At 43.2% G+C, this 23,472-nt stretch overlaps 3 protein-coding genes across 8 annotated transcripts; 2 read left to right on the top strand and 1 right to left on the bottom strand.

Moving 5' to 3' along the window:
- Window positions 1-4,021: 4,021 nt before the first annotated feature.
- Window positions 4,022-7,875, top strand: LOC127322111 (NADPH-dependent aldo-keto reductase, chloroplastic). The gene is made up of 8 exons (XM_051351073.2): window positions 4,022-4,215; window positions 4,448-4,594; window positions 4,931-4,981; window positions 6,173-6,249; window positions 6,336-6,423; window positions 6,760-7,032; window positions 7,164-7,415; window positions 7,528-7,875. Exons 2-8 carry the CDS (start codon window positions 4,478-4,480, stop codon window positions 7,609-7,611), a joined length of 942 nt encoding a protein of 313 aa, XP_051207033.1. The 5' UTR covers window positions 4,022-4,215; window positions 4,448-4,477; the 3' UTR covers window positions 7,612-7,875.
- Window positions 7,876-8,401: 526 nt separating this feature from the next.
- LOC127322117 (NADPH-dependent aldo-keto reductase, chloroplastic) lies at window positions 8,402-11,861 on the top strand. 2 transcript variants are annotated; one of them, XM_051351078.1, is made up of 8 exons: window positions 8,402-8,618; window positions 8,905-9,042; window positions 9,406-9,456; window positions 10,199-10,275; window positions 10,372-10,459; window positions 10,717-10,989; window positions 11,132-11,383; window positions 11,628-11,861. In XM_051351078.1, exons 2-8 carry the CDS (start codon window positions 8,932-8,934, stop codon window positions 11,709-11,711), a joined length of 936 nt encoding a protein of 311 aa, XP_051207038.1. In that variant the 5' UTR covers window positions 8,402-8,618; window positions 8,905-8,931; the 3' UTR covers window positions 11,712-11,861. The 2 variants fall into 2 exon arrangements, with proteins under 2 accessions (XP_051207038.1, XP_051207048.1); XM_051351088.2 differs by lacking the exon at window positions 9,406-9,456.
- Window positions 9,244-13,703, bottom strand: LOC127322097 (uncharacterized). 5 transcript variants are annotated; one of them, XM_071822960.1, is made up of 3 exons: window positions 11,923-13,703; window positions 10,680-10,786; window positions 9,244-9,514 (listed from the first exon to the last, which is right to left on the bottom strand). In XM_071822960.1, the coding sequence occupies exon 1, from the start codon at window positions 13,535-13,537 to the stop codon at window positions 12,221-12,223; it is 1,317 nt and encodes a 438-aa protein (XP_071679061.1). In that variant the 5' UTR covers window positions 13,538-13,703; the 3' UTR covers window positions 9,244-9,514; window positions 10,680-10,786; window positions 11,923-12,220. The 5 variants fall into 5 exon arrangements, with proteins under 5 accessions (XP_071679061.1, XP_071679062.1, XP_071679063.1 ...); XM_071822961.1 differs by having other exon boundaries at window positions 12,116-13,703; XM_071822962.1 differs by having other exon boundaries at window positions 9,244-9,511; window positions 12,116-13,703.
- Between the last annotated feature and the right edge of the window lie 9,769 nt (window positions 13,704-23,472).

Genomic DNA, 23,472 nt, shown 5'->3' with positions numbered 1-23,472 from the left:
CGATGCATCTTCTCATAGCCGTCAACCTAGACCATTGCTTTCATCAAAGCAAGAAATATCTCAAGGCTGTACTTTATAAAAGACATGGTATTCTTTGCTTTAAGATCTGTAGCTGATATGTTGACAAAGAGTACACAAGATTCAATCAAGGCGATTGCCAAATGTCAACGTGTTATTGATGATGCTAATAGAAGTCCTCAATGATTCTATGTAATTTTTTTATTTGGGCACATTAATTGCCTTGTAATTTTCCTACTTGTTTTATTTGTGTATGTAATTGTGTGTATCATTGATATCAGATTTTAGGCTCATGAAATTTAATGCAAGTTGACTAGTCAATCAAGTAGGGCACTACAACAGATTGGGCGGCCCACTTACGATAGTGTGGGACCCACTTTCATTTTGGGCCAGCCCACTTCTTTAGTAGGCCGGCCCGGTTACACGATAGTGGGATCCACATGCTTATTGGGCCGGCCCACTATCTTGTTGGGCTAGCCCATTTGCTATATGGTGGTCCCACATGGTAAATGGGCGGCCCTTTAACGGGAAGGTGGGACCCACTGTGTTTTTGGCCGTCCACTATCTTGTTGGGCCGGCCCACTTGCTATATGGTGGACCCCACATACTAAATGGGCCGGCCTTTTAAGCTGGAAAGTGGGACCCACTGTGTTTTTGGCCGGCCCACTATCTTGTTGGGCCGGCCCACTTGCTATATGGTGGACCCCACAGACTAAATGGGGCGGCCTGTTACCGGGAAGGTGGGACCCACTGTGCTTTTGGCCCGCCCACTATCTTGTTGGGCCGGCCCACTTGCTATATGGTGGACCCCACACACCAAATGGGCGGCCCTTTAACAGGAAAGTGGGACCCACCTGTGTTTTTGGCCCGGCCCACTATCTTGTTGGGCCGGCCCACTTGCTATATGGTGGACCCCACATACTAAATGGGCCGACCTTTTAACTAGAAAGTGGGACCCACCTGTGTTTTTGGCCCGGCCCACTTGCTATATGGTGGACCCCACACACTAAATGGGCCGACCCTTTAACAGGAAAGTGGGACCCACCTGTGTTTTGGCCCGGCCCACTTGCTTCTTGGGCCGGCCCGATTCTTTATGAGTGGACCCCACATGTTAAATGGGCGGCCCATTTAAGTTTTGACCGATCAACCTTAGAGGTTAGGCCGGCCCACGTAACTAATGGACCAGCCCAGCTATATAGTTGACCGGTCAAACTATGTCGATTGGCCGACCGCTTAAGACGTGGCGAGGCCTCGTGTGGGCCTACCATCTACCACGGGGTTTCGGCGGTTAACGCCGTAAAGCGCGATTAACGGCGTACGCACGTGTCGGTTGCATGACGTCAGCAGTCAACGGGCTCCCGGAAACACTTGCGCAACGGTCCGATTTTCCGTGGCGGAAGGGCGCCCAAGCGCGACGGACCGAAAAAAACGTCGTTGGACTTTGCCTGACGCAGTTTCCACAACAGAACCCATATCGTCGGGTTAGGTCCATAGGCGACGAAAAATACCCCTTAGCGGACGATTTTGAGACGTTGTCTATCAGAACTTTTCTTGTAGTGACAGCAAGACTCACATATGAACATATTGTAAGTATTATAAGACTTTACATCGTCTCCTTGTTGTTCAAACACCTCAACCAGAAAATATCTAGACTTAGAGAGACCAATCATGCAAACCAAATTTTAACAAGCTCTATGTAGTTCTTCATTAATAGGTGCAAAGTACATGATGCAAGAGCTTAAACATGATCTATATGAGCACAACAATTGCCAAGTATCAAATTATTCAAGACATTATACCATTTACCACATGCGGCATTTTCCGTTTCCAACCATATATCAATGAACGAGGTAGTTCAACCTTCGCAATGAACATTAAGAATAAAGCTAAGAACATATGTGTTCAACGAAACAGCGGAGCGTGTCTCTCTCCCACATAAAGAATGCTAGGATCCGATTTTATTCAAACAAAAACAAAAATAAACAAACAGACGCTCCAAGTAAAGCACATAAGATGTGACTGAATAAAAATATAGTTTCACTAGAGGTGACCTGATAAGTTGTCGATGAAGAAGGGGATGCCTTGGGCATCCCCAAGCTTAGATGCTTGAGTCTTCTTAAAATATGCAGGGATGAACCACGGGGGCATCCCCAAGCTTAGACTTTTCACTCTTCTTGATCATATTGTATCATCCTCCTCTCTTGACATATAATAATGACATATAATGTGTATAATAATGACATATAATGTGTATAAAACATGTGAGTATCATCATAAAAGTAGCATGGAACATAAGAAATTATAGATACGTTTGAGACGTATCAATGACTACAACCCTAATCTAATCTATTGAAAACAATGCTTTTACAAACGGTCGGAATATGTGGCCGGATTGATCTGAGCGTCAAATGAACAGATTCGACAGTCCAAGATGCCAAAGAGTTGTTAGTGTCCCTAAGTGGTCGAGTTTTCCCATTTCTTAATAGGGAATTTCACACGCAACAATGAAGTTGATTCTTTCTCTTAAGAGGGAAAACATGGATGCCCCTAGTTGTACAAGCTCATCCCCAAACACATGACCAAGCATAGAGCGAATTTTTAAACCCAATCACGCGTGCTATGAAGATCTCAACCGTGGACCGGCTCATCATTTGGGGAATGAGTTTTCCAACGTTACAAACTTACGTTATAGAAAGTTCTAAAAATGACTTGCCGATCAAAGAGGCACCCCTTAGATCGAGAGAGTGCTCAAGAGGTGATTAGGGTTTCTTTATCTCTCATCGGCTCTGCCGGTGATCTACCTCACTTTAGTGGCCTTCATGCCATGGAGGCGGGGTGGATCTCGGCCCCTATCGTCTGGAGGGCTCCTTTCCCTTAATTAGTTTTAGGGTTTTGGTTTGGTGGGTTGGGTGGTGGTGACGACGTCATCTCCAATAAAGTATCCCCGGCTTCAGCCCCATCTCGACGACAGCGACGAGAAACTTGTGGAAGTGGTGTGTTTTCTCCAAGACTTCTTCTAGATGTGGGGATCTCTGGATCACCAAGGAGCTTCATTGACGATTATTCCTTCTTCTTCGTCTTCAGGATGGTTGTGGTCTTCTTGATCCGTTCGGTGACTTCCTGTCTGCAACCAACAACGTCAGCTCGACTCAGGGAGGAGCGGCAGCGGTGGCATGCCGTTGACACAGTCTGGAGGTAGAAGACGAAGGGCATCTCAAGGATTTCATTGTAATGTTCGTTTTTGTTGAGGTATTTTGTACTGCCATGGTTCTATTCGCAGTTTTTTCTTCTAAAAATGACCTTATAAAAACTTAAAAAGACAATGTAAGTTTTGCATTCTGAAGAATACCTTCTCACTTTTATCATGTTCGGAAAACATAGAAAATGGCCGTGTTATTTGATGAAAGTTTACATGTGCAAGTTTCTTTTTCAATATTTATGTGTATGATTTTTTCAAGATTTTGTAAATCATACAAGTGTTTTTTTGCTTATATTTAAAATTTGCTACAAGACAGCGTTACTTTTCGGCGTTTGCTCAAACTCACCGCTGGATTGTATCACTATTACAATTTTATGTCATATTGGATAGAACACACCACATGGCCAAAAAACAAAATGTTTACCACACTGACTTCAAAACCGGTCATAGGATGCTCATTCCAGCCAAAAGTTTTAAAGTTTCCCTTTTTAACCACGGAGTATGTTTTGCTAAATGTGTTATAAAATTGTAACGATACAGACATAATTTGACAAGGTGTTTCATCAAAAGACACAAAATAATATTTTCATATAGTGCTCCCTCCGATCAAAATTAATTGATTTCATTTTATCTACATATGCATGCATATAATCTGAAAACTTAACTAGATAAACATAAATCTAGATAAAGTTGGATCAATTAATATGGGTGGGACGAGGGAGGAGCAATTTTTTGCCAGTTTTAATTGTAAGCGGCGCGACGGCAACGACACTGACATCGTCATCGTTCGAGCAGGCGTGACGACAGGGCTCGCCGGGGGCAAAAACAAACGGCAGACAGGAACAATACTCCACTCCACTGTACTCTCAACAGCCAACACTTTCCCCGCATTCTCCGCCTCTCTCACCTAGCTCCCTCTCAGACGCCCGTCCGCCGTCCTATCTCCTTCTCCGGCTCGCCGGCTCTGTGACCCTCGGCGAGAGACGGCCTAAAGGGAGGTTCGATCAGCTTCCCCATCCTGTAGTGCAGCGGCGGCGCGATTTCTTTCAGGCTGTGCTCTCTTCTGTTTTCTTTTCTTTTTTGTGAGGGAAGCTGTGCTCCTCTTTCCTTGGATGATTCGATAGCCTTCCGCCTGCTAGAGATCGAACTGACAGCTTGGATTGTGATCATCATTACCTGCTTTGTTCTTGCAATTTATCTTTGTCTGCTTCGTTCTTCAATCCCCCGCAGGTTGTAACTGAGAACCAGATATAATCTAAGATGGCTGAATTTTTTGTCCTCAACACCGGTGCGAGAATCCCATCGGTTGGCCTCGGCACCGCGACAGGGAAAGCTGAACCTGGCGTCATCGGAGCGGCCATCTATGCTGCTGTCAAGGTATCTTTGAGTAGAATCTGCAGAGCTTGCTCTGAGACACATGATCGAAAGCCCACCCTACCTGGAGTTTCAGTTTATTGGTTTGCCTTGAGATGAAAAATCTGTTCAGTCAGAAAAAAAAAAACAAGTTTTTTTCAGAAAAGGGGATATGCCTAGTTTCTGAATCTACTGGTGCATGCAACTGTATTAAAAATCAAGTGCTAATGTGCTAGCTACACGTTGTGTGGTTTAAACACGGAACATTGCTGCTTCTGAAGCTTATCGTAGTATTGAGTTTGAAATATCAAACTGTACTATTCTATCCAGGCCTAAAATTTTGATGTTTTTACGATACAGGCTGGATATCGGCATATCGACTGTGCTCCGCAATACCGCAATGAGAAGGAGGTAATTAGTAACTATTTGATCCATTCGTTTAGATCTGACCAGATGGATGTTCCTTGGATGTGCTTGAACTATTTAATTGTTTTGTAATTGCAGAAAACATGTGATGTTAGTTTAAAGTCACTGCAATAATAATTGTTTCCTTGCACAAGAATATTTGTATTTATAGTTCGCCAGTCAATTCTTGATCAAGTGCACTACCTGTACTACCGTGTCTTTTTTTTCCTGTTTTAATACATGTGTGGAATAAAATATGAACTTGCAATTTTTTCTGAAATCTATGTGGCCTGCACTAGAAAAAAAAGAGGGTGGAGGATATAAATATCAACTATTTGTGTACTGATATTTTTTTTTTGGCAATGATGCACCAAGTTTGCAGGTGCACATATTATTACAAATATTTTCCCATGTCAAGCTTTTAAGATTTTTTTTAGAAGCCGATAAATTTTCCTGTGGGATATTGGTTAGCTAGGACCATATAAAACTTTTCCGGTGCAAGGGAAATAAATGACAGAAGATTTACGCTTACCGGTCACTTTCTCACTGATTATTCTCTGATGGTCGTTTATTGTTCCTAAATATAGGATTTAATCAATCTCCCCTGACTAGTATTGGTGAGCTAGCACCACACTGAGTTTCCGGTGCAAAGGCTATAAATGGTAGAGCACTTGCGCCTATCTGTCTCTGTCTCACTGATCACGCTCTAAAGGTCACAGCTTAATACCTAAATATGGGATTTTATAATCTCCCCGCCGCGTATTGGTGAGGTAGGACCATATTGAGTTTCCAGTGCTAAGGCTATAAATGACAGAACATTTACGACTACCGGTTACTGTATCATTGATCATCCTCTGACAAGTATTGATGGGCTAGCACCATTCTTAGTTTCCAGTGCAATATAAATGACACAACATATCATGCCTATAAGTCACTGTCTCACTGATCATGCTCTAAAGGTTGCAGCTTGATACCTAAATATAGGATTTTATCTATCATTGTTGCCATCACTATATTATGTGTGATCGGTCAGTCATGATACTCATCGTACCATCCATTCACATTCGTTTGTCTGAAGTCATGATGTAAAACTGCCAACCTGAAAATCTCTGGTCTTGTTAGCTTTTATCAGGAGATATGTTATGTTATTTAAGTATAGATAACTAACCTAGCCGGATTGAAATATATTTTCTGTAGATTGGTCTCACTCTAAAGAAACTATTTGAGGATGGTGTTGTTAAGCGGGAAGATTTATTTATCACTTCTAAGTTGTGGTAAAGATTCATTTCCGACTGAGTGTAAATAAGTGGTTTATATAATTTACAGTACTGTCCCTCAAAAGGTATTTTGAATTTTGCAGGTCTGGTAACCATGCCCCAGAAGATGTGCCAGAGGGCATCGACACTACCCTTGAAGACTTGCAGCTGGAGTATTTAGACCTTTTCCTTGTAAACTTCTGTACTTAATTGTTAATCTATTTAATAGTGTATATAATGTCAAATTCCATGGCTCGAGGAATAATAAAAGTAGATGAATTATGTTCTCGTACTTATCGCTCCCTCTGAGCATGATTTTTGGTTTCAAAGCAATTTTACTCTTCTTTATTTGGCGGTGCATAGAGTATGCTGCAAAATACAACTTTCACTTAACAGTGAAGTGCATTCACAAACTGACTAAGATAAAGAATAATCCATTATCTAAAAAAAACTAAGAGAGAAAAATGGTTTTAGTCATATGCATATGTACCTGAGTTATTTTTATTGATAGTGTCCTGTATTTTGCAGATCCATACTCCAATTCGTTCTAAAAAAGGAGCCATCCCAACCCCTGAAAACTTTCTTCCTGTTGACATTCCTGCTACTTGGGGAGCAATGGAGAAGTTATATCACTCTGGCAAGGCTCGCGCGATTGGCGTGAGTAACTTTTCTTGTAAGAGGATGGAGGATTTGCTTGCCATTGCTAGTGTACCACCAGCAGTCAACCAGGTTGAGTCACATCCAGGTTGGCAGCAGATGAAACTCCGTGAACTTTGCAAGTCAAAGGGTGTCCATATTTCGGTAAGTTTCGATCATTACTTCCCCCGTTCCATATTAGTTGTGTCCAATAACCTTAATGGTGGCGTAGTTTTCTTGAAACTACTTCCCTGGTTTGTTGTTCATATTTTTTTTTTAACTTGTGTTTTTTTCAGGCATATTCACCCTTGGGTAAACCTGGATCGCCTGGGTCCATGGGTAAAGGCTTTCTTAGCAATCCTATTGTTGTCTCTGTTGCCGAGAAGTTGCAGAAAACACCTGCACAGGTTGCTCTACGCTGGGGTCTTCAAATGGGCCACAGTGTACTTCCGAAAAGCGTCAACGAAACAAGGATGAAGGAGAACCTAAGCGTATTTGGTTGGTCTATTCCTGAAGATTTGATGGCAAAGTTCTCTGAAATCCCACAGGCATGTCTCAACTTACCTTCTTATATTGAAAAAGATATCTTTTCTCAGAAGAACAATGCAGTTAACATTCTTATATTACTTATCTGAGATTGTTTTGGCTTGCCCAATGCAGGTTAAGACGCTAAGAGCTGAGTTCGTAGTTCACCCCCAAGGTATCTACAAAACCGTGGAGGATTTCTGGGATGGTGAAATCTGAAGCGTACGAAGTACTGCACTGAACGCATCACATCATATTCCAACATAGAGCCCTTGTTATTGTCATTGGTTCTGAATTTGTATGCAAATATTTTCATTTGAACCGCTAGCAGTAAATACCTTCTTTAGATGAGAGAAACTGGAATTATCTTGTTCGATTATGTATCTATACCGCAGTAAATGTTGTTCTCCTAAATATGTTTCACAGTAAGAATAGTTCTCATATACATAATGAGCCATTTAGTCCGTGCCTGGACTTGAAAAATGAACGTAGAGTGCTGTCTTGCGGAAACTCTTCTTTTTGGAACTTTTTGGCATTTCAAAATGCGTTTAAAATACATTTTAAATAAAGGGAGCATATTGCATCACGGAGAGCCATACCCTGCAATGCACACTTCAAGTTATTCAGAGTTGGTTCAAGCAACACCTTTAGCATGACTTATTTTCGGAGAACAAGATGCGTGTATGTGTGTACTTCAAGAAGCCGTGACAAGATTCTCTCAAGACAAAATACAGATAAGGAATTGTGACCTGAGCTTAGACGAGTTCATCAGCTACTGCACGGCACACTGTGGCAAAGTTATCTGCCACCCAAAAAGGCCCTAATCCTCACCGACCTGTCAAACTTCGGCGAAGATATCATGACAGGAATGCAGATACAGACAACGCCTAGCATGCTATCAGCAACAAACTGGAAGTTAGTGTCACCAACAAGCCCTCATGCAATGAATGAGCGTACGTGTTAAACGTGGCAGCAGAAAGAAGAAATAAAATCCTTGGCCGGCAAGGCCGTTTGGCACCAGGGCGGAAAGAACTCTACTGGAACAAGTCCACACTCACACTCCACGCTGCATACTATATTCTCAGCGCTTCTCCCCATTTTCTTCCTCGTCACTTCCCCCTTCCCTTTGCCGCGTCTTCATCTCTTGGCGCCAGTCCGCCTTCTCCAGCGAGCCAGCTCCGGGGCTCTTCCCGAAAGGATCGACCACCTTCAAGGCCTCCGGGAAAGTAACTAACCTATCTTGTGATTTCACTTTGTAGTAGTGCAGTAGTTCTATCCCCTTAACATGGTGATGTCCTAGAGATCTATCTCCGTCTGTGATATACAGCAGTGGATGCTGGGCAATTCCTTGCTCCTTTTTCCACCTTGTTTTTTACATCTTCCGTGGTAATCTTTTACCGGGAAAGTTCAAAGAATTTTAGCTCGACATATCCCTGGCATGTGGGTCCCAAATCAACAAATAATGGTTGAAGGGAGTAACATCTTTACCTTCTCTGTTCTTTGATCTTGCAGGTATTAGGTAGTACAAGATAACTGGAGATGGCTGACTCATTTGTGCTCAACACTGGAGCAAGAATACCATCACTCGGCCTCGGCACAGCAAAAACAGAACCTGGGACCGTCGGGGAGGCCGTCTACACTGCTGTCAAGGTCTTTTACTGGAACCTATGGATCTTGCTCTAACAGTCTGTTCAGAGCAAGAACCTACCCAAGTAAAGGCTGGAAATTTTTGTTGAATGATTCACTGCATTAATTAAAATATCGAATCTCTTATTAGGTGATTTTCTTTTGTTAAAATCTTATTTAACGATCTCTGCCAAACTAATATTCGCATCAAAGATGATACAACTGTTAAATTCAGCTTGACTTGTTGCGTGTTGAAGTGCTTCATATGCTACAATGTCAGTGATTCAAACTCACAAAAATGCTAGTGGAGATCCTTAAGTATGAAAAGTTAAACTGTACCATTTTATTCAAATCTAAGAATTTTATGCCATTACAATTACAATACAGGCTGGATACCGGCAGATTGATTGTGCTCCGGCATACCGCAATGAGAAGGAGGTAAATATTTGACCCGTAGCTTTCAATCACATCAGAGGATGCCCCTTTAATGTGCCTGCTGTTCAACAGAACTACTAAAATGTTTAGATTGACTGGTAGCTGTACTTGCAAAAAAAAAAATCTAAGTGCTGGTGTCACATTATTGAAACGAGCAAGTGGTGTCAGATTAATTATCACTAATTGTTTGCTCACATACAAATATCTATATGTCTTGGCTCAGTCTGTTCTTAATTTAGTGGAGTATATAGATGCTACCATATGCTTTTGTTTCTATTACAAGGATACATGGTCATTGTCCTTGTCAGGCAATTAAAATTAACTAAAGTTGGTGGGAATGGTGGTTAGTTTCAATTCGGTTAAGTGATAAGACAAAGGGAGCTACTTAGTCGTGATCTAAAAGATTGCAGGCAGAAGAAAGTACATCGGATACCTATAGACATCCTTAGTCGTGATCTAAAAGATTGCAGGCAGACACTTAAATGAGAGGCCCATTCAACTTTTGGCGGTAAAGTTGTGAGACTATAGTTAAGCTATATGTACTCGTTGATGCAGAGGCGGGGGCTACTGGAAGCTTCGATTTTCTAAAAGGGGGTTATGAGGGTATATATGACAACTCAAGATATGACCCGTATATGTTGTTTGGAGTCATATTGTACTACACAGAAACTGTAAACCTCTAATATTTAGTTTCTATTTGACTTTGTTTTATGTAACTAAGTGCTTACTTTACAACCTTTTATAGATTGGTCTGGCTCTGAAGAAACTATTTGAGGAGTCTGTGGTTAAGCGGGAAGACCTATTTATCTCTTCTAAGTTGTGGTTAGGCTTCATTTTTTTAAACTTGCACCATGTGTAGAGGAATAACTTATGTAATTTGCAGTGCTGTGTTATCAAAAGATACTTTGAATTTTGCAGGTCTGGAAATCACGCCCCAGAAGATGTACCAGAGGGCATCGACACTACTCTTGAAGATTTGCAACTGGACTACTTAGACCTGTTCCTTGTAAATTTCTAAACCTGACTCCATTTAATAGTGTTTGTACTGTGACATTGCCCGTGGTTCACTGAATACTAATGTAGATACATGAGTTATGCTTAATGTTTTCGGCCTAAAATCGCATGAACGCTCAATCAAAATAAACCTGATAACATGACTTTAGGAACTGTGCAGTGCATTCTCAAGATCATTGTGAGATAGAAATGGTATAACTTTATGCACGTACCTTAGTTTGTTTGTTGATGATGTCCTATACTTTGCAGATCCATGCTCCAGTTCGTACTGAGAAAGGCGCTGTCCGAACTGCTGAAAACTATATTCCTCTTGATGTTCCTGCTACGTGGGGAGCAATGGAGAAGTTATATGACTCTGGCAAGGCTCGTGCAATCGGTGTGAGTAACTTCTCTTGTAAGAGGATGGAGGATTTGCTTGCCATTGCTAGGGTAACTCCAGCAGTCAACCAGGTTGAGTCCCATCCAGGTTGGCAGCAAACAAAACTCCGTGCACTTTGCCAGTCAAAGGGTGTTCATATTTCTGTAAGTTGTGAATATCACAAATATACCGACTGTTTCCCCTGTTTTTTTTTTCAAGCAGCTACTGTCTAGTTTCTACAAAATCACTTCTACGATAGTTAGTTCACTTTAGTTTGTTCATATTTTTTTACTTCGGTTTTTGCAGGCATATTCACCACTAGGTAGACCCGGATCACCTGCTTTCAAGGGTCCAAGCTTTCTTAGCAACCCTATTGTCATCTCTGTTGCCGAGAAGTTACAGAAAACTCCTGCACAGGTTGCTCTACGCTGGGGTCTTCAAATGGGCCAGAGTGTAGTTCCAAAAAGCACCAATGAGACAAGGATAAAGGAGAACTTTGACATATTTGATTGGTCTATTCCTGACGATTTGATGTCAAAATTCTCTGAAATCCCACAGGCATGCCCCAACACCTCTGTTTTTTGATTCTCCATGCAAATGTTCCTACCTATCTTTGTTGTGTTGGTTATATTGCCATAAAGTGTACCCTGATAGTATTATGCAATGCTATGCCTTTGTCAGAAATTAACTTTAATTAACTCGTATTATGTATAATTATTGTTGAGAAACATATTGCATGTAGACCCATAGAATTACCCTCCGATATTGGTTATCTAAGATTGTTTTGGTCTTCAATATGCAGATTAAGACGCTAAGAGCTGAATTTGTAGTTCACCCCCAAGGTCTTTACAAAACCGTGGAGGATTTCTGGGATGGTGAAATCTGAAGCTCTACACTAAAGGCATAGCAGTATAGCATGCCAGCACGAATCCCCTACTTCTTGTCATTGGTTGTATGCAGATGCAGATATTTCCCTTGAACTGCTGGGAATAAATGTCTTCTTTGACAGAACAGAATTAAAATAATTGCTAGATCATATGTCCTGTCTTTTTTTTAGTGAGAGTGACACAAGTTACAATCAGAATTAAGGTACGTACCAACGACAGCATGACAACCTCATACAAAATTCTACCAGCCATGGTTGTTCAGTGTGCCTAGACCTGAAAACTAAGCCCGTGAAACAAAGCTTCAATCATCCTCTCTTCTGAGCATTGTGCCTGCTAATATACTGATGTCATTTTTTTTTTCACAACACACAAGCTCTACTAGTATCAGAATTAAGGTACGTACCAATGACAGCGCGCTTGATGACATTACACAAAATCCTACTACCAACCATAGTTGTTGATTTCGGGTAGAACTGAAAGCTGATCCTGGCCGTGAAACAAAAGCTTCTTAATCATCCTCTCTTCCGAGTAGCATTGGGCCTGCTATCTGAACATACGCCATCTGAGTGTACCCATTGAACACGGACGCGTCGAATCTCGCCAGACCAATCCTCTGGAACAGGCCATGGCGTCCGTCTTCGATGATAGGATCAGATGCGCGGGCTGGGTCATATCTCGTCTGGTGGGTCAAGGATGGACCAGCAACAGGAGGCAGCTCCCAGTACAGATCCAGCACGGACTCAACAAGCCTGCTGTTACGGAAATGCTCCTTGTAGGAGATGGCCTCGCTGCTCTTGTTGAAGTTGTCGCGCGCGTAGCCTCTGACGCCCCACCACGCATCATCCTTCCCACATAACTGGTCAGTCTCCACAGCCTTCTCCCAGAACTTGTTTCGCTTCGACCTTAGCCTCGCCTCGTCGCTGTCCCAGAAGCAGCTGTGTCCACCGCCCCTGATGTGCGGCTGATCGCATATCTGTCGCAGGGAGTAATGGTCGCCTGTGCCGGTGTCGTAGTTGTCCTCGAACACGAGATGCCTGAATCTGGCCTTGTGTGCCTGCTTCACCCTCTTCAGCTCGCTCTGGTGATCATCGAAGAAAACAAGCACCCTGCTGAGATCAGAAACGCCGTGCTTCCTCAGCAGTTTCTCCCAATCCACACTTCCAAAGTCGATGAACTTCTTCCCGGCTAGATAAGTGCAGTTTCCATCGACATACGCAGGCCCCTTCTTGAGATATCTCTCAGGGTGTCTGGGCGAGAGCGATATGATCCTGGTGTTTGGCATGGCCTGACGCAGAACCCAAGTGGAGTGCCCCTTGTGCGCGCCGCTCTCGATCATCAGGTCTGGCTTGAGCCAGCGAGCCATGAACCAGAGCCCGAAACTGTGGTCGAATCCCATCCCGTACATGTTGTTCTTGATAGGGCGCCTCTCATAGATCGGCACGAATTCTTCCAGCCCGCTAAGCAAATCTTTGGAAGTCCACTCCACTGCCTTACCAGACTTTGATCTGCACCAGGGGACGCCGAGGGATCCGAAGTCGGAGGCCGCAGCGGCGCCCGGGAGGGCGAGGAAGCGCGCGTCGAGGCCCAGCGGCGGGCAGTCGGCCCGGGGGCGAGCTCGGCCGGCGAGGAAGGCGGCGGAGGCGACGGCGAGGAGGAGGAGGAGCGAGGCGGCCGCGCGGTAGGAGCAGTGGAGGCGGGCGGCGGCGAGGAAGAAGGCGGGGTGCGCCTTCCGGGTCTTGGACTCGTCGTCGCCGTCCCCGGCGTTGGTTGCCGCGGAGGACGAGGAGGCGCCGGCGACGCGGGCGGAGAGGCCCGTGTCGTGCATGTCGGCGGTGGTGGAATGGAGAGAGTGGTGGGAGTGTGAAGACCTAGATTTGGAATGTGGAGTTGTACTGCAGTGTTCTTCCGCAAGAAATGAATGAACTAATCTGAACCCAGTCGCTCCAGTTCTTGGGCTACCTGCTCCAGGACTCCCGTCCGGTATACATCTCCACCGGAGTCCGGGCAGGTGCGCCGGTGCTCCATTGTTGGGCCGTCGGATTTCATTTGAATTTCTGTAAAGTTTGTCAAATTTAAACTACAAGACGGGAAAAAAAACCTAATCTCGGGTTGGTACAGCAGACGGCTAGATTCATACACACGATGAAGGAACAACGGGTGATCAAGCTCGACATTGCTAGGGCTTTGACTCAATCTCCTGGGTTCCTGGTGGAGATCCTACGCAAGATAGGCTTTGGGCTTAGGTTTCTGTGAGCTGGTGGCCATTCTTTTGTCCATAGTAATTTTCAGAGTGATGCTCAATGGCGAGTCAGGTCCCCCCATCTGGCACATAAGGGACATGAGATAGGGTGATCCCCTGTCGTCGTCGTTTTTTGTGTTGATCATGAACACACTCAACGGGCGCTGGTCAAGGCAATCGAGCTGGGTATTCTTAGGCGCCTGGCGCGACGGGAGTTGGCCACAACGGTGTCTCTTTATGCGGGCGATGTGGTCATCTTATACCACCCGAACGAGACGGAACTGCGCACAATCCGCGGCATTCTTGAGCTCTTCGAACATGTGACAGACCTACATGTCAACTTCGTGATACGTCTCAAACGTATCTATAATTTCTTATGTTCCATGCTACTTTTATGATGATACTCACATGTTTTATACACACTTTATATCATTTATATGCATTTTCCGGCACTAACCTATTGACGAGATGCCGAAGAGCCAGTTGTTGTTTTCTGCTGTTTTTGGTTTCAGAAATCCTACAAAGGAAATATTCTCGGAATTGGACGAAATCAACGCCCAGGGTCTTATTTTTCCACGGAGCTTCCAGAAGACCGAAGAGGATACGAAGTGGGGCAACGAGGTGGCGACACACCAAGGCGGCGCGGCCAAGGAGGGGCCCGCGCCGCCCTAGTGTGTGGGCCCCTCGTGACGCATCCAACCCTACCCTTCCGCCTACTTAAAGCCTCCGTCGCGAAAACCTCTGTACCGAGAGCCACGATACGGAAAACCTTCCAGAGACGCAGCCGCCGCCAATCCCATCACGGGGTATTCAGGAGATCGCCTCTGGTACCCTGCCGGAGAGGGGAATCATCTCCCGGAGGACTCTTCATCACCATGATCGCCTCCGGACTGATGTGTGAGTAGTTCATCCTTGGACTATGGGTCCATAGCAGTAGCTAGATGGTTGTCTTCTCCTCATTGTGCTATCATGTTAGATCTTGTGAGCTGCCTATCATGATCAAGATCATCTATTTGTAATGCTACATGTTGTGTTTGTTGGGATCCGATGAATATGGAATACTATGTCAAGTTGATTATCAATCTATCATATATGTGTTATTTATGTTCTTGCATGCTCTCCGTTGCTAGTATAGGCTCTGGCCAAGTTGATACTTGTGACTCCAAGAGGGAGTATTTATGCTCGATAGTGGGTTCATGTCTCCATTGAATCTGGGACAGTGACAGAAAGTTCTAAGGTTGTGGATGTGCTGTTGCCACTAGGGATAAAACATCGATGCTTTGTCTAAGGATATTTGTGTTGATTACATTACGCACCATACTTAATGCAATTGTCTGTTGTTTGCAACTTAATACTGGAAGGGGTGCGGATGCTAACCCGAAGGTGGACTTTTTAGGCATAGATGCATGCTGGATAGCGGTCTATGTACTTTGTCGTAATGCCCTGATTAAATCTCATAGTAGTCATCGTGATATGTATGTGCATTGTTATGCCCTCTTTATTTGTCAATTGCCCAACTGTAATTTGTTCACCCAACATGCTATTTCTTATTGGAGAGACACCACTAGTGAACTGTGGACCCCGGTCCATTCTTTTACATCTAAATACAATCTACTGCAAACATTGTTCTTTACTGTTCTTCGCAAATAAACATCATCTTCCACATTATACATTTAATCCTTTGTTTACAGCAAGCCGGTGAGATTGACAACCTCACTGTTACGTTGGGGCAAAGTATTTTGATTGTGTTGTGCAGGTTCCACGTTGGCGCCGGAATCCCTGGTGTTGCGCCGCACTACACTCCTCCGCCAACAACCTTCACGTGGCCCTTGACTCCTACTGGTTCGATAACCTTGGTTTCTTACTGAGGGAAAACTTGCTGCTGTACGCATCACACCTTCCTCTTGGGGTTCCCAACGGACGTGTGCTTCACGCGTATCAAGCTCTTTTTCTGGCGCCATTGTCGGGTGATAAGGGATTAACTTGTCAATGCCTACGGGTTGTAGACTAGGGTTTAGTTGAAAGTAGAGGGCAAGTAGATCTCGAAGGTTTCAGCCAAAAAGTACTCGACGATATGAAAACTAGGGTTTGTGAGACAATGATTCGATGCTTTCTTTGTCCCTCGACTCCCCCTTATATAGGAGGTGGAGTCGAGGGATTCGTATTGTACAAGTTACAGAGTCCGGGAGAGTTTCCAACTCATCCCGCAAGATTACAAATATTATCTCCTAATACAACTCTAGCTTTCCTTAATAACAACTTGGGCTTCCGATTCTTCTTATTCTTCGAGTCGTGGGCCTTCAGTAAACCCCGGATACTATCTTCGGCAGGCCCATTGGGGATTCCTATGTCACCGGGGATCTGAAGAAAAGTTACACCACAAAGATCTCTAACTCCCACGTCAACTACACGCCAGCAACTGTTTTCTGGCGCCGTTGCCGGGGAGATCAAGACACGCTGCAAGGGGAGTCTTCCACATCCAATCTCTTTACTTTGTTTTTGTCTTGCTTTACTTTATTTTATTTACTGCTTTGTTTGTTCTCTATATCAAAATACAAAAAAATTAGTTACTTGCTTTATTTTATTTACTGTCTTGTTTGCGTTCTCTATATTAAAAACACAAAAAAATTAGTTACTTGCATTTACTTTATTTTGTTATCATGACTAGTCCTGTAGCTGCTACTCTATCACCTGAGGAATCGATCTTTACTTTTAAACAAGGGGGTGAGGAGAGTTTTAAAGAAGCTTGGTCTAGAATTTTTGATTCTTATAGTAAAACTGAACCTAAAATGACTCTAAGTTTGCTTCTTAGTAACTTTTATTTTGGGCTTATTCTTCGCTATAGATATGCCTTAGATGCTGTAGTAGGAGGAGATTTCCTTCACTGTGATGGGGATCAAGCTTTTAATGCCATAAAAAATTGATTACATCATCCAGTTCCGCTAATAATTTTGATTCATCTCTTGCTAGCATTCATAATAGATTAAACACTCTCGAAACAAATATATCTTGTTTAAAAGAAGGGTACAACCAGATTCGCGAATATTATGATTATGTTCCAGTAAGCTTTGAACCTTCAATGTGGGTGCTTACTACTAAAGTTGCTATTTGTGGTGAAATTTTTTATGCCCGTTGTGATATTATGTCTGAGTTTTGCCTTATGCCTAAAAGTATTTACGAATCTTTGACACTTTGGGAACTTACTGAAGGAGGAGAAGGAATAACTCTTACTGATAACTCTGTTATAATTCCTAAGAGAATAGCTGAAGGTGTGTTCACAACCTTTCTTGGAAGAACGGTATCCACTGATTATCTCGTTGTTGAATGTGTAGGGACAGGACAAATCACACTTGGAAGATCCCTGCTGAAACTCGTTGGAGCAATCATAGATGTGGGGAAAGGCACTCTAAATTTTACCTCTACACCCGGATGCGGTCATATATTCCCTAAACCAAAGAGTAAGAATAAGAGTAAGAAGGGTAGGCGCAAAGCCCCTGGTAAGAATGCTAATGCTTCATCTCTTGATAATACTTGATTCACACTTTCTGCGCCTAGCTGAAAGGCGTTAAAGAAAAGCGCTTATGGGAGACAACCCATTATTTTACTTCTGCACTTTTGCTTTATATTTGAGTCTTGGAAGTTGTTACTACTGTAGCAACCTCTCCTTATCTTTATTTTATTGCATTGTTGTGCCAAGTAAAGTCTTTGATAGTAGGGTTGATACTAGATTTAGATTACTGCGCAGAAACAGATTTCTTACTGTCACGAAATTGAGCAGCCCCTTCTGTAGGTAGAGAGAGGATTTAGTGACTAGGTGTATACGTGAGCACCCTCTAGATGCCGCACGATCTGCATTGAGATTCGGTTCTCGTCAATTCGGTCTGTTGCCTTGATGTTGTCTTATGCATCGCTAATCGTACTTGGCATGGTCTACGGGTCCCGCGTTTCAATGATTGGTAACAGGGGATTGTTAAATGTGATTTGCGTGTGTTGTTAGTGCTGATGTGGTTTGCTAACCCAACAAATGATGGTAACAGAGGATTGCTAAATGTGACACGTGTCAGCCAATGGATGCGTGCTCACGTATACACCCGGTCACCAGGCTTCTTTTGTCTGTAGGTAATTTAGAAAAATCTGCCAATTTACGTGCGTGATACTCAGATATGTACGCAACTTTCATTCAATTTGAGCTTTTTCATCTGAGCAAGTTAAGTGCCCCAGAAAAATTTGTCTTTACGGACTGTTCTGTTTTGACAGATTCTGCCTTTTATTTCGCATTGCATGTTTTGCTATGTTTGATGGATTTCTTTGTTCCATTAACTTTCAGTAGCTTTGTGCAATGTCCAGAAGTGTTAAGAATGATTATGTCACCTCTGAATATGTGAATTTTTGATTATGCACTAACCCTCTAATGAGTTTGTTTTGAGTTTGGTGTGGAGGAAGTTTTTAAGGGTCAAGAGAGGAGGATGATACAATATGATCAAGAAGAGTGAAAAGTCTAAGCTTGGGGATGCCCCCGTGGTTCATCCCTGCATATTTTAAGAAGACTCAAGCATCTAAGCTTGGGGATGCCCAAGGCATCCCTTCTTCATCGACAACTTATCAGGTCACCTCTAGTGAAACTATATTTTTATTCCGTCACATCTTATGTGCTTTACTTGGAGCGTCTGTTTGTTTTTATTTTTGTTTTTGTTTGAATAAAATCGGATCCTAGCATTCTTTGTTTGGGAGAGAGACACGCTCCGCTATTGCATATGAACACATGTGTTCTTAGCATTACTTTTAGTGTTCATGGCGAAGGTTGAAACTGCTTCGTTCATTATTATGGTTGGAAACGAAAAATGCTTCATGTGGCAATTGGTATAATGTCTTGAATAATTTGATACTTGGCAATTGTTGTGCTCATATAAGATCATGTTTAAGCTCTTGCATCATGTATTTTGCACCTATTAATGAAGAACTACATAGAGCTTGTTAAAATTTGGTTTGCATGATTGGTCTCTCTAGAGTCTAGATATTTTCTGGTGAGGTGTTTGAACAACAAGGAAGACAATGTAGAGTCTTATAATGCTTGCAATATGTTCTTATGTAAGTTTTGCTGTACCGGTTCATACTTGAGTTTTCTTCAAACAACCTTGCTAGCCTAAGCCTTGTATTGAGAGGGATTACTTCTCGTGCATCCAAAATCCTTGAGCCAAAAACTATGCCATTTGTGTCCACCATACCTACCTACTACATGGTATTTCTCTGCCATTCCAAAGTAAATTACTTGAGTGCTACCTTTAAAATTTCATTCCTTGTCTTTGCAATATATAGCTCATGGGAAAATAGCTTAAAAACTATTGTGGTATTGAATATGTAGCTTATGTATCTTATTTCTTATAAGTTGCTTGTTGAGCGGTAACCATGTTTCTGGGGACTCCATCAACTATTACACTTTGTTGAATATCATGTGAGTTTCTATGCATGTTCGTCTTGTCTGAAGTAAGGGTGATTTATCATGATCAAATGGTTTGAGTATGCATATTGTTAGAGAAGAACATTGGGCCGCTAAGTAAAGCCATGAATCATGGTGGAAGTTTCAGTTTGGACACTAATCCTCAATGTCTTATGAGAATATTATCTGTTGTTGAATGCTTATGCATTAAAAGGAGTCCATTATCTGTTTTCTATGTTGTCCCGGTATGGATGTCTAAGTTGAGAATAATCAAAAGCGAGAAATCCAATGCGAACCTTCTCCTTAGACCTTTGTACAGGCGGCATAGAGGTACCCCTTTGTGACACTTGGTTGAAACATATGTTATGCAATGATAATCCATGTAAATCCAAACTAATTAGGACAAGGTGCGAGCACTAATGGTAATCTATGCATGAGGCTTGCAACTTATAGGATGTCTTATGCATAACACATATGCTTTATTACTACCGTTGACAAAATTGTTTCTATGTTTTCAAATGAAAAGCTCTAGCACAAAAATAGTAATCCATGCTTCCCTCTGCGAAGGGCCTTTCTTTTACTTTTATGTTGAGTCAGTTTACCTACTTCTTTCTATCTTAGAAGCAAACACTTGTGTCAACTGTGTGCATTGATTCCTACATACTTGCTTATTTGCATTCATCATATTACTTTGTGTTGACAATTATCCATGAGATAAACATGTTGAAGTTGAAAGCAACCGCTGAAACTTATATCTTCCTTTGTGTTGCTTCAAAGCTTTCTACTAAGAATTTATTGCTTTATGAGTTAACTCTTATGCAAGTCTTATTGATGCTTGTCTTGAAAGTACTATTCATGAAAAGTCTTTGTTATATGATTCAGTTGTTTAAATCATTGTCTTTACCATTGCTTCGAATCACTGCATTCATCTCATATGCTTTACAATAGTATTGATCAAGATTATGATAGCATGTCACTTCAGAAATTATCTTTGTTATCGTTTACCTACTCGAGGGCGAGTAGGAACTAAGCTTGGGGATGCTTGATACGTCTCAAACGTATCTATAATTTCTTATGTTCCATGCTACTTTTATGATGATACTCACATGTTTTATACACACTTTATATCATTTATATGCATTTTCCGGCACTAACCTATTGACGAGATGCCGAAGAGCCAGTTGTTGTTTTCTGCTGTTTTTGGTTTCAGAAATCCTACAAAGGAAATATTCTCGGAATTGGACGAAATCAACGCCCAGGGTCTTCTTTTTCCACGGAGCTTCCAGAAGACCGAAGAGGATACGAAGTGGGGCCACGAGGTGGCAACACACCAAGGCGGCGCGGCCAAGGAGGGGCCCGCACCGCCCTAGTGTGTGGGCCCCTCGTGACGCCTCCAACCCTACCCTTCCGCCTACTTAAAGCCTACGTCGCGAAAACCTCTGTACCGAGAGCCACGATACGGAAAACCTTCCAGAGACGCAGCCGCCGCCAATTCCATCTCGGGGGATTCAGGAGATCGCCTCCGGCACCCTGCCGGATAGGGGAATCATCTCCCGGAGGACTCTTCATCACCATGATCGCCTCCGGACTGATGTGTGAGTAGTTCATCCTTGGACTATGGGTCCATAGCAGTAGCTAGATGGTTGTCTTCTCCTCATTGTGCTATCATGTTAGATCTTGTGAGCTGCCTATCATGATCAAGATCATCTATTTGTAATGCTACATGTTGTGTTTGTTGGGATCCGATGAATATGGAATACTATGTCAAGTTGATTATCAATCTATCATATATGTGTTGTTTATGTTCTTGCATGCTCTCCGTTGCTAGTAGAGGCTCTGGCCAAGTTTATACTTGTGACTCCAAGAGGGAGTATTTATGCTCGATAGTGGGTTCATGCCTCCATTGAATCTGAGACAGTGACAGAAAGTTCTAAGGTTGTGGATGTGCTGTTGCCACTAGGGATAAAACATCGATGCTTTGTCTAAGGATATTTGTGTTGATTACATTACGCACCATACTTAATGCAATTGTCTGTTGTTTGCAACTTAATACTGGAAGGGGTGCGGATGCTAACCCGAAGGTTGACTTTTTAGGCATAGATGCATGCTGGATAGCGGTCTATGTACTTTGTCGTAATGCCCTGATTAAATCTCATAGTAGTCATCGTGATATGTATGTGCATTGTTATGTGATGACCCACAAGTATAGGGGATCGCAACAGTCTTCGCGGGAAGTAAAACCCAATTTATTGATTCGACACAAGGGGAGACAAAAAATACTTGAAAGCCTTAACAACGGAGTTGTCAATTCAGCTGCACCTGGAAACAGACTTGCTCGCAAGAGTTTATCGATAAGATGTGATTTATAGCAGTAGCAGTAGTGAAATAACAACAGCAGTGTAACAAAGACAGCAGTAGTGATTATAGTAAACAGCAGGATTAAAATACTGTAGGCACATGGATGGATGACGGGCGTTGCATGGATGAGAGAAACTCATGTAACAATCAAAGCAGGGCATTTGCAGATAATAATAAAGCGGTGTCCAAGTACTAAGCAATCCATAGGCATGTGTTCCGTATATAGTCGTACGTGCTCGCAATGAGAAACTTGCACAACATCTTTTGTCCTACCAACCGGTGGCAGCCGGGCCTCTAGGGAATCTACTGGAAATTAAGGTACTCCTTTTAATAGAGCACCGGAGCAAAGCATTATCACTCTGTGAACACATGTGATCCTCACATCACTGCCTTCCCCTCCGGTTGTCCCAATTTCTGTCACTTTGGGGCCTCGGGTTCCGGACAGCGACATGTGTATACAACTTGCAGGTAAGATCATAAAACAATGAATATCATCATGAAACAATAACATGTTCAGATCTGAGATCATGGCACTCGGGCCCTAGTGACAAGCATTAAGCATAACAAGTTGCAACAATATCATCGAAGTACCAATTACGGACACTAGGCACTTTGCCCTAACAATCTTATGCTATTACATGACCAATCTCATCCAATCCCTACCATCCCCTTCAGCCTACAGCGGGGGAATTACTCACACATGGATGGGGGAAACATGGCTGGTCGATGGAGAGGCGTCGGTGATGATGATGGCGATGATCTCCTCCAATTCCCCGTCCCGGCGGAGTGCCAGAACGGAGTTTCTGGTCCCGAGACGGAGTTTCGCGATGGTGGCGGCGTACTGGATGGTTTCTGGCGACTCCGACTTCTCGTCTCGCGTTTTTAGATCGAAACCCTTAAGTAGTCCAGAGGGGGGTGTCAGAGGCTGGCCGAGGTGGCCACACAGTAGGGCGGCGCGCCCCCCCTCCAGGCCGCGCCGGCCTAGTGTGTGGGGGCCCTGGGCCTCCCCCAGGCCTGCCCTTCTGGCTCCGTGAATCTTCTGGAAAAATAAGCCCTTCGACATAAATTCCGGGGATTTTCCTGAAAGTTGAATTTCTGCACAAAAACGAAACACCAGGGCAATTCTGCTGAAAACTGCGTTAGCCCGTGTTAGTTGTATCCAAAATACACAAATTAGAGGCAAAACAATAGCAAAAGTGTTCGGGAAAGTAGATACGTTTTGGACGTATCATTATGCCCTCTTTATTTGTCAATTGCCCAACTGTAATTTGTTCACCTAACATGCTATTTCTTATTGGAGAGACACCACTAGTGAACTGTGGACCCCGGTCCATTCTTTTACATCTAAATACAATCTACTGCAAACATTGTTCTTTACTGTTCTTCGCAAACAAACATCATCTTCCACACTGTACATTTAATCTTTTGTTTACAGCAAGCCGGTGAGATTGACAACCTCACTGTTACGTTGGGGCAAAGTATTTTGATTGTGTTGTGCAGGTTCCACGTTGGCGCCGAAATCCCTGGTGTTGCACCGCACTACACTCCTCCGCCAACAACCTTCACGTGGCCCTTGACTCCTACTGGTTCGATAACCTTGGTTTCTTACTGAGGGAAAACTTGCTGATGTACGCATCACACCTTCCTCTTGGGGTTCCCAACGGACGTGTGCTTCACGCGTATCACTTCGCCAAGTGTTCGGTGTCTGCGATAGCCTGCACAGAGG

Source organism: Lolium perenne, chromosome 1, assembly GCF_019359855.2.
Source record: "Lolium perenne isolate Kyuss_39 chromosome 1, Kyuss_2.0, whole genome shotgun sequence".
Lineage (NCBI taxonomy): Eukaryota > Viridiplantae > Streptophyta > Magnoliopsida > Poales > Poaceae > Lolium > Lolium perenne.
Note: the sequence above shows the minus strand (reverse complement) of the source record. Positions and strands in the feature narration are given on the sequence as shown.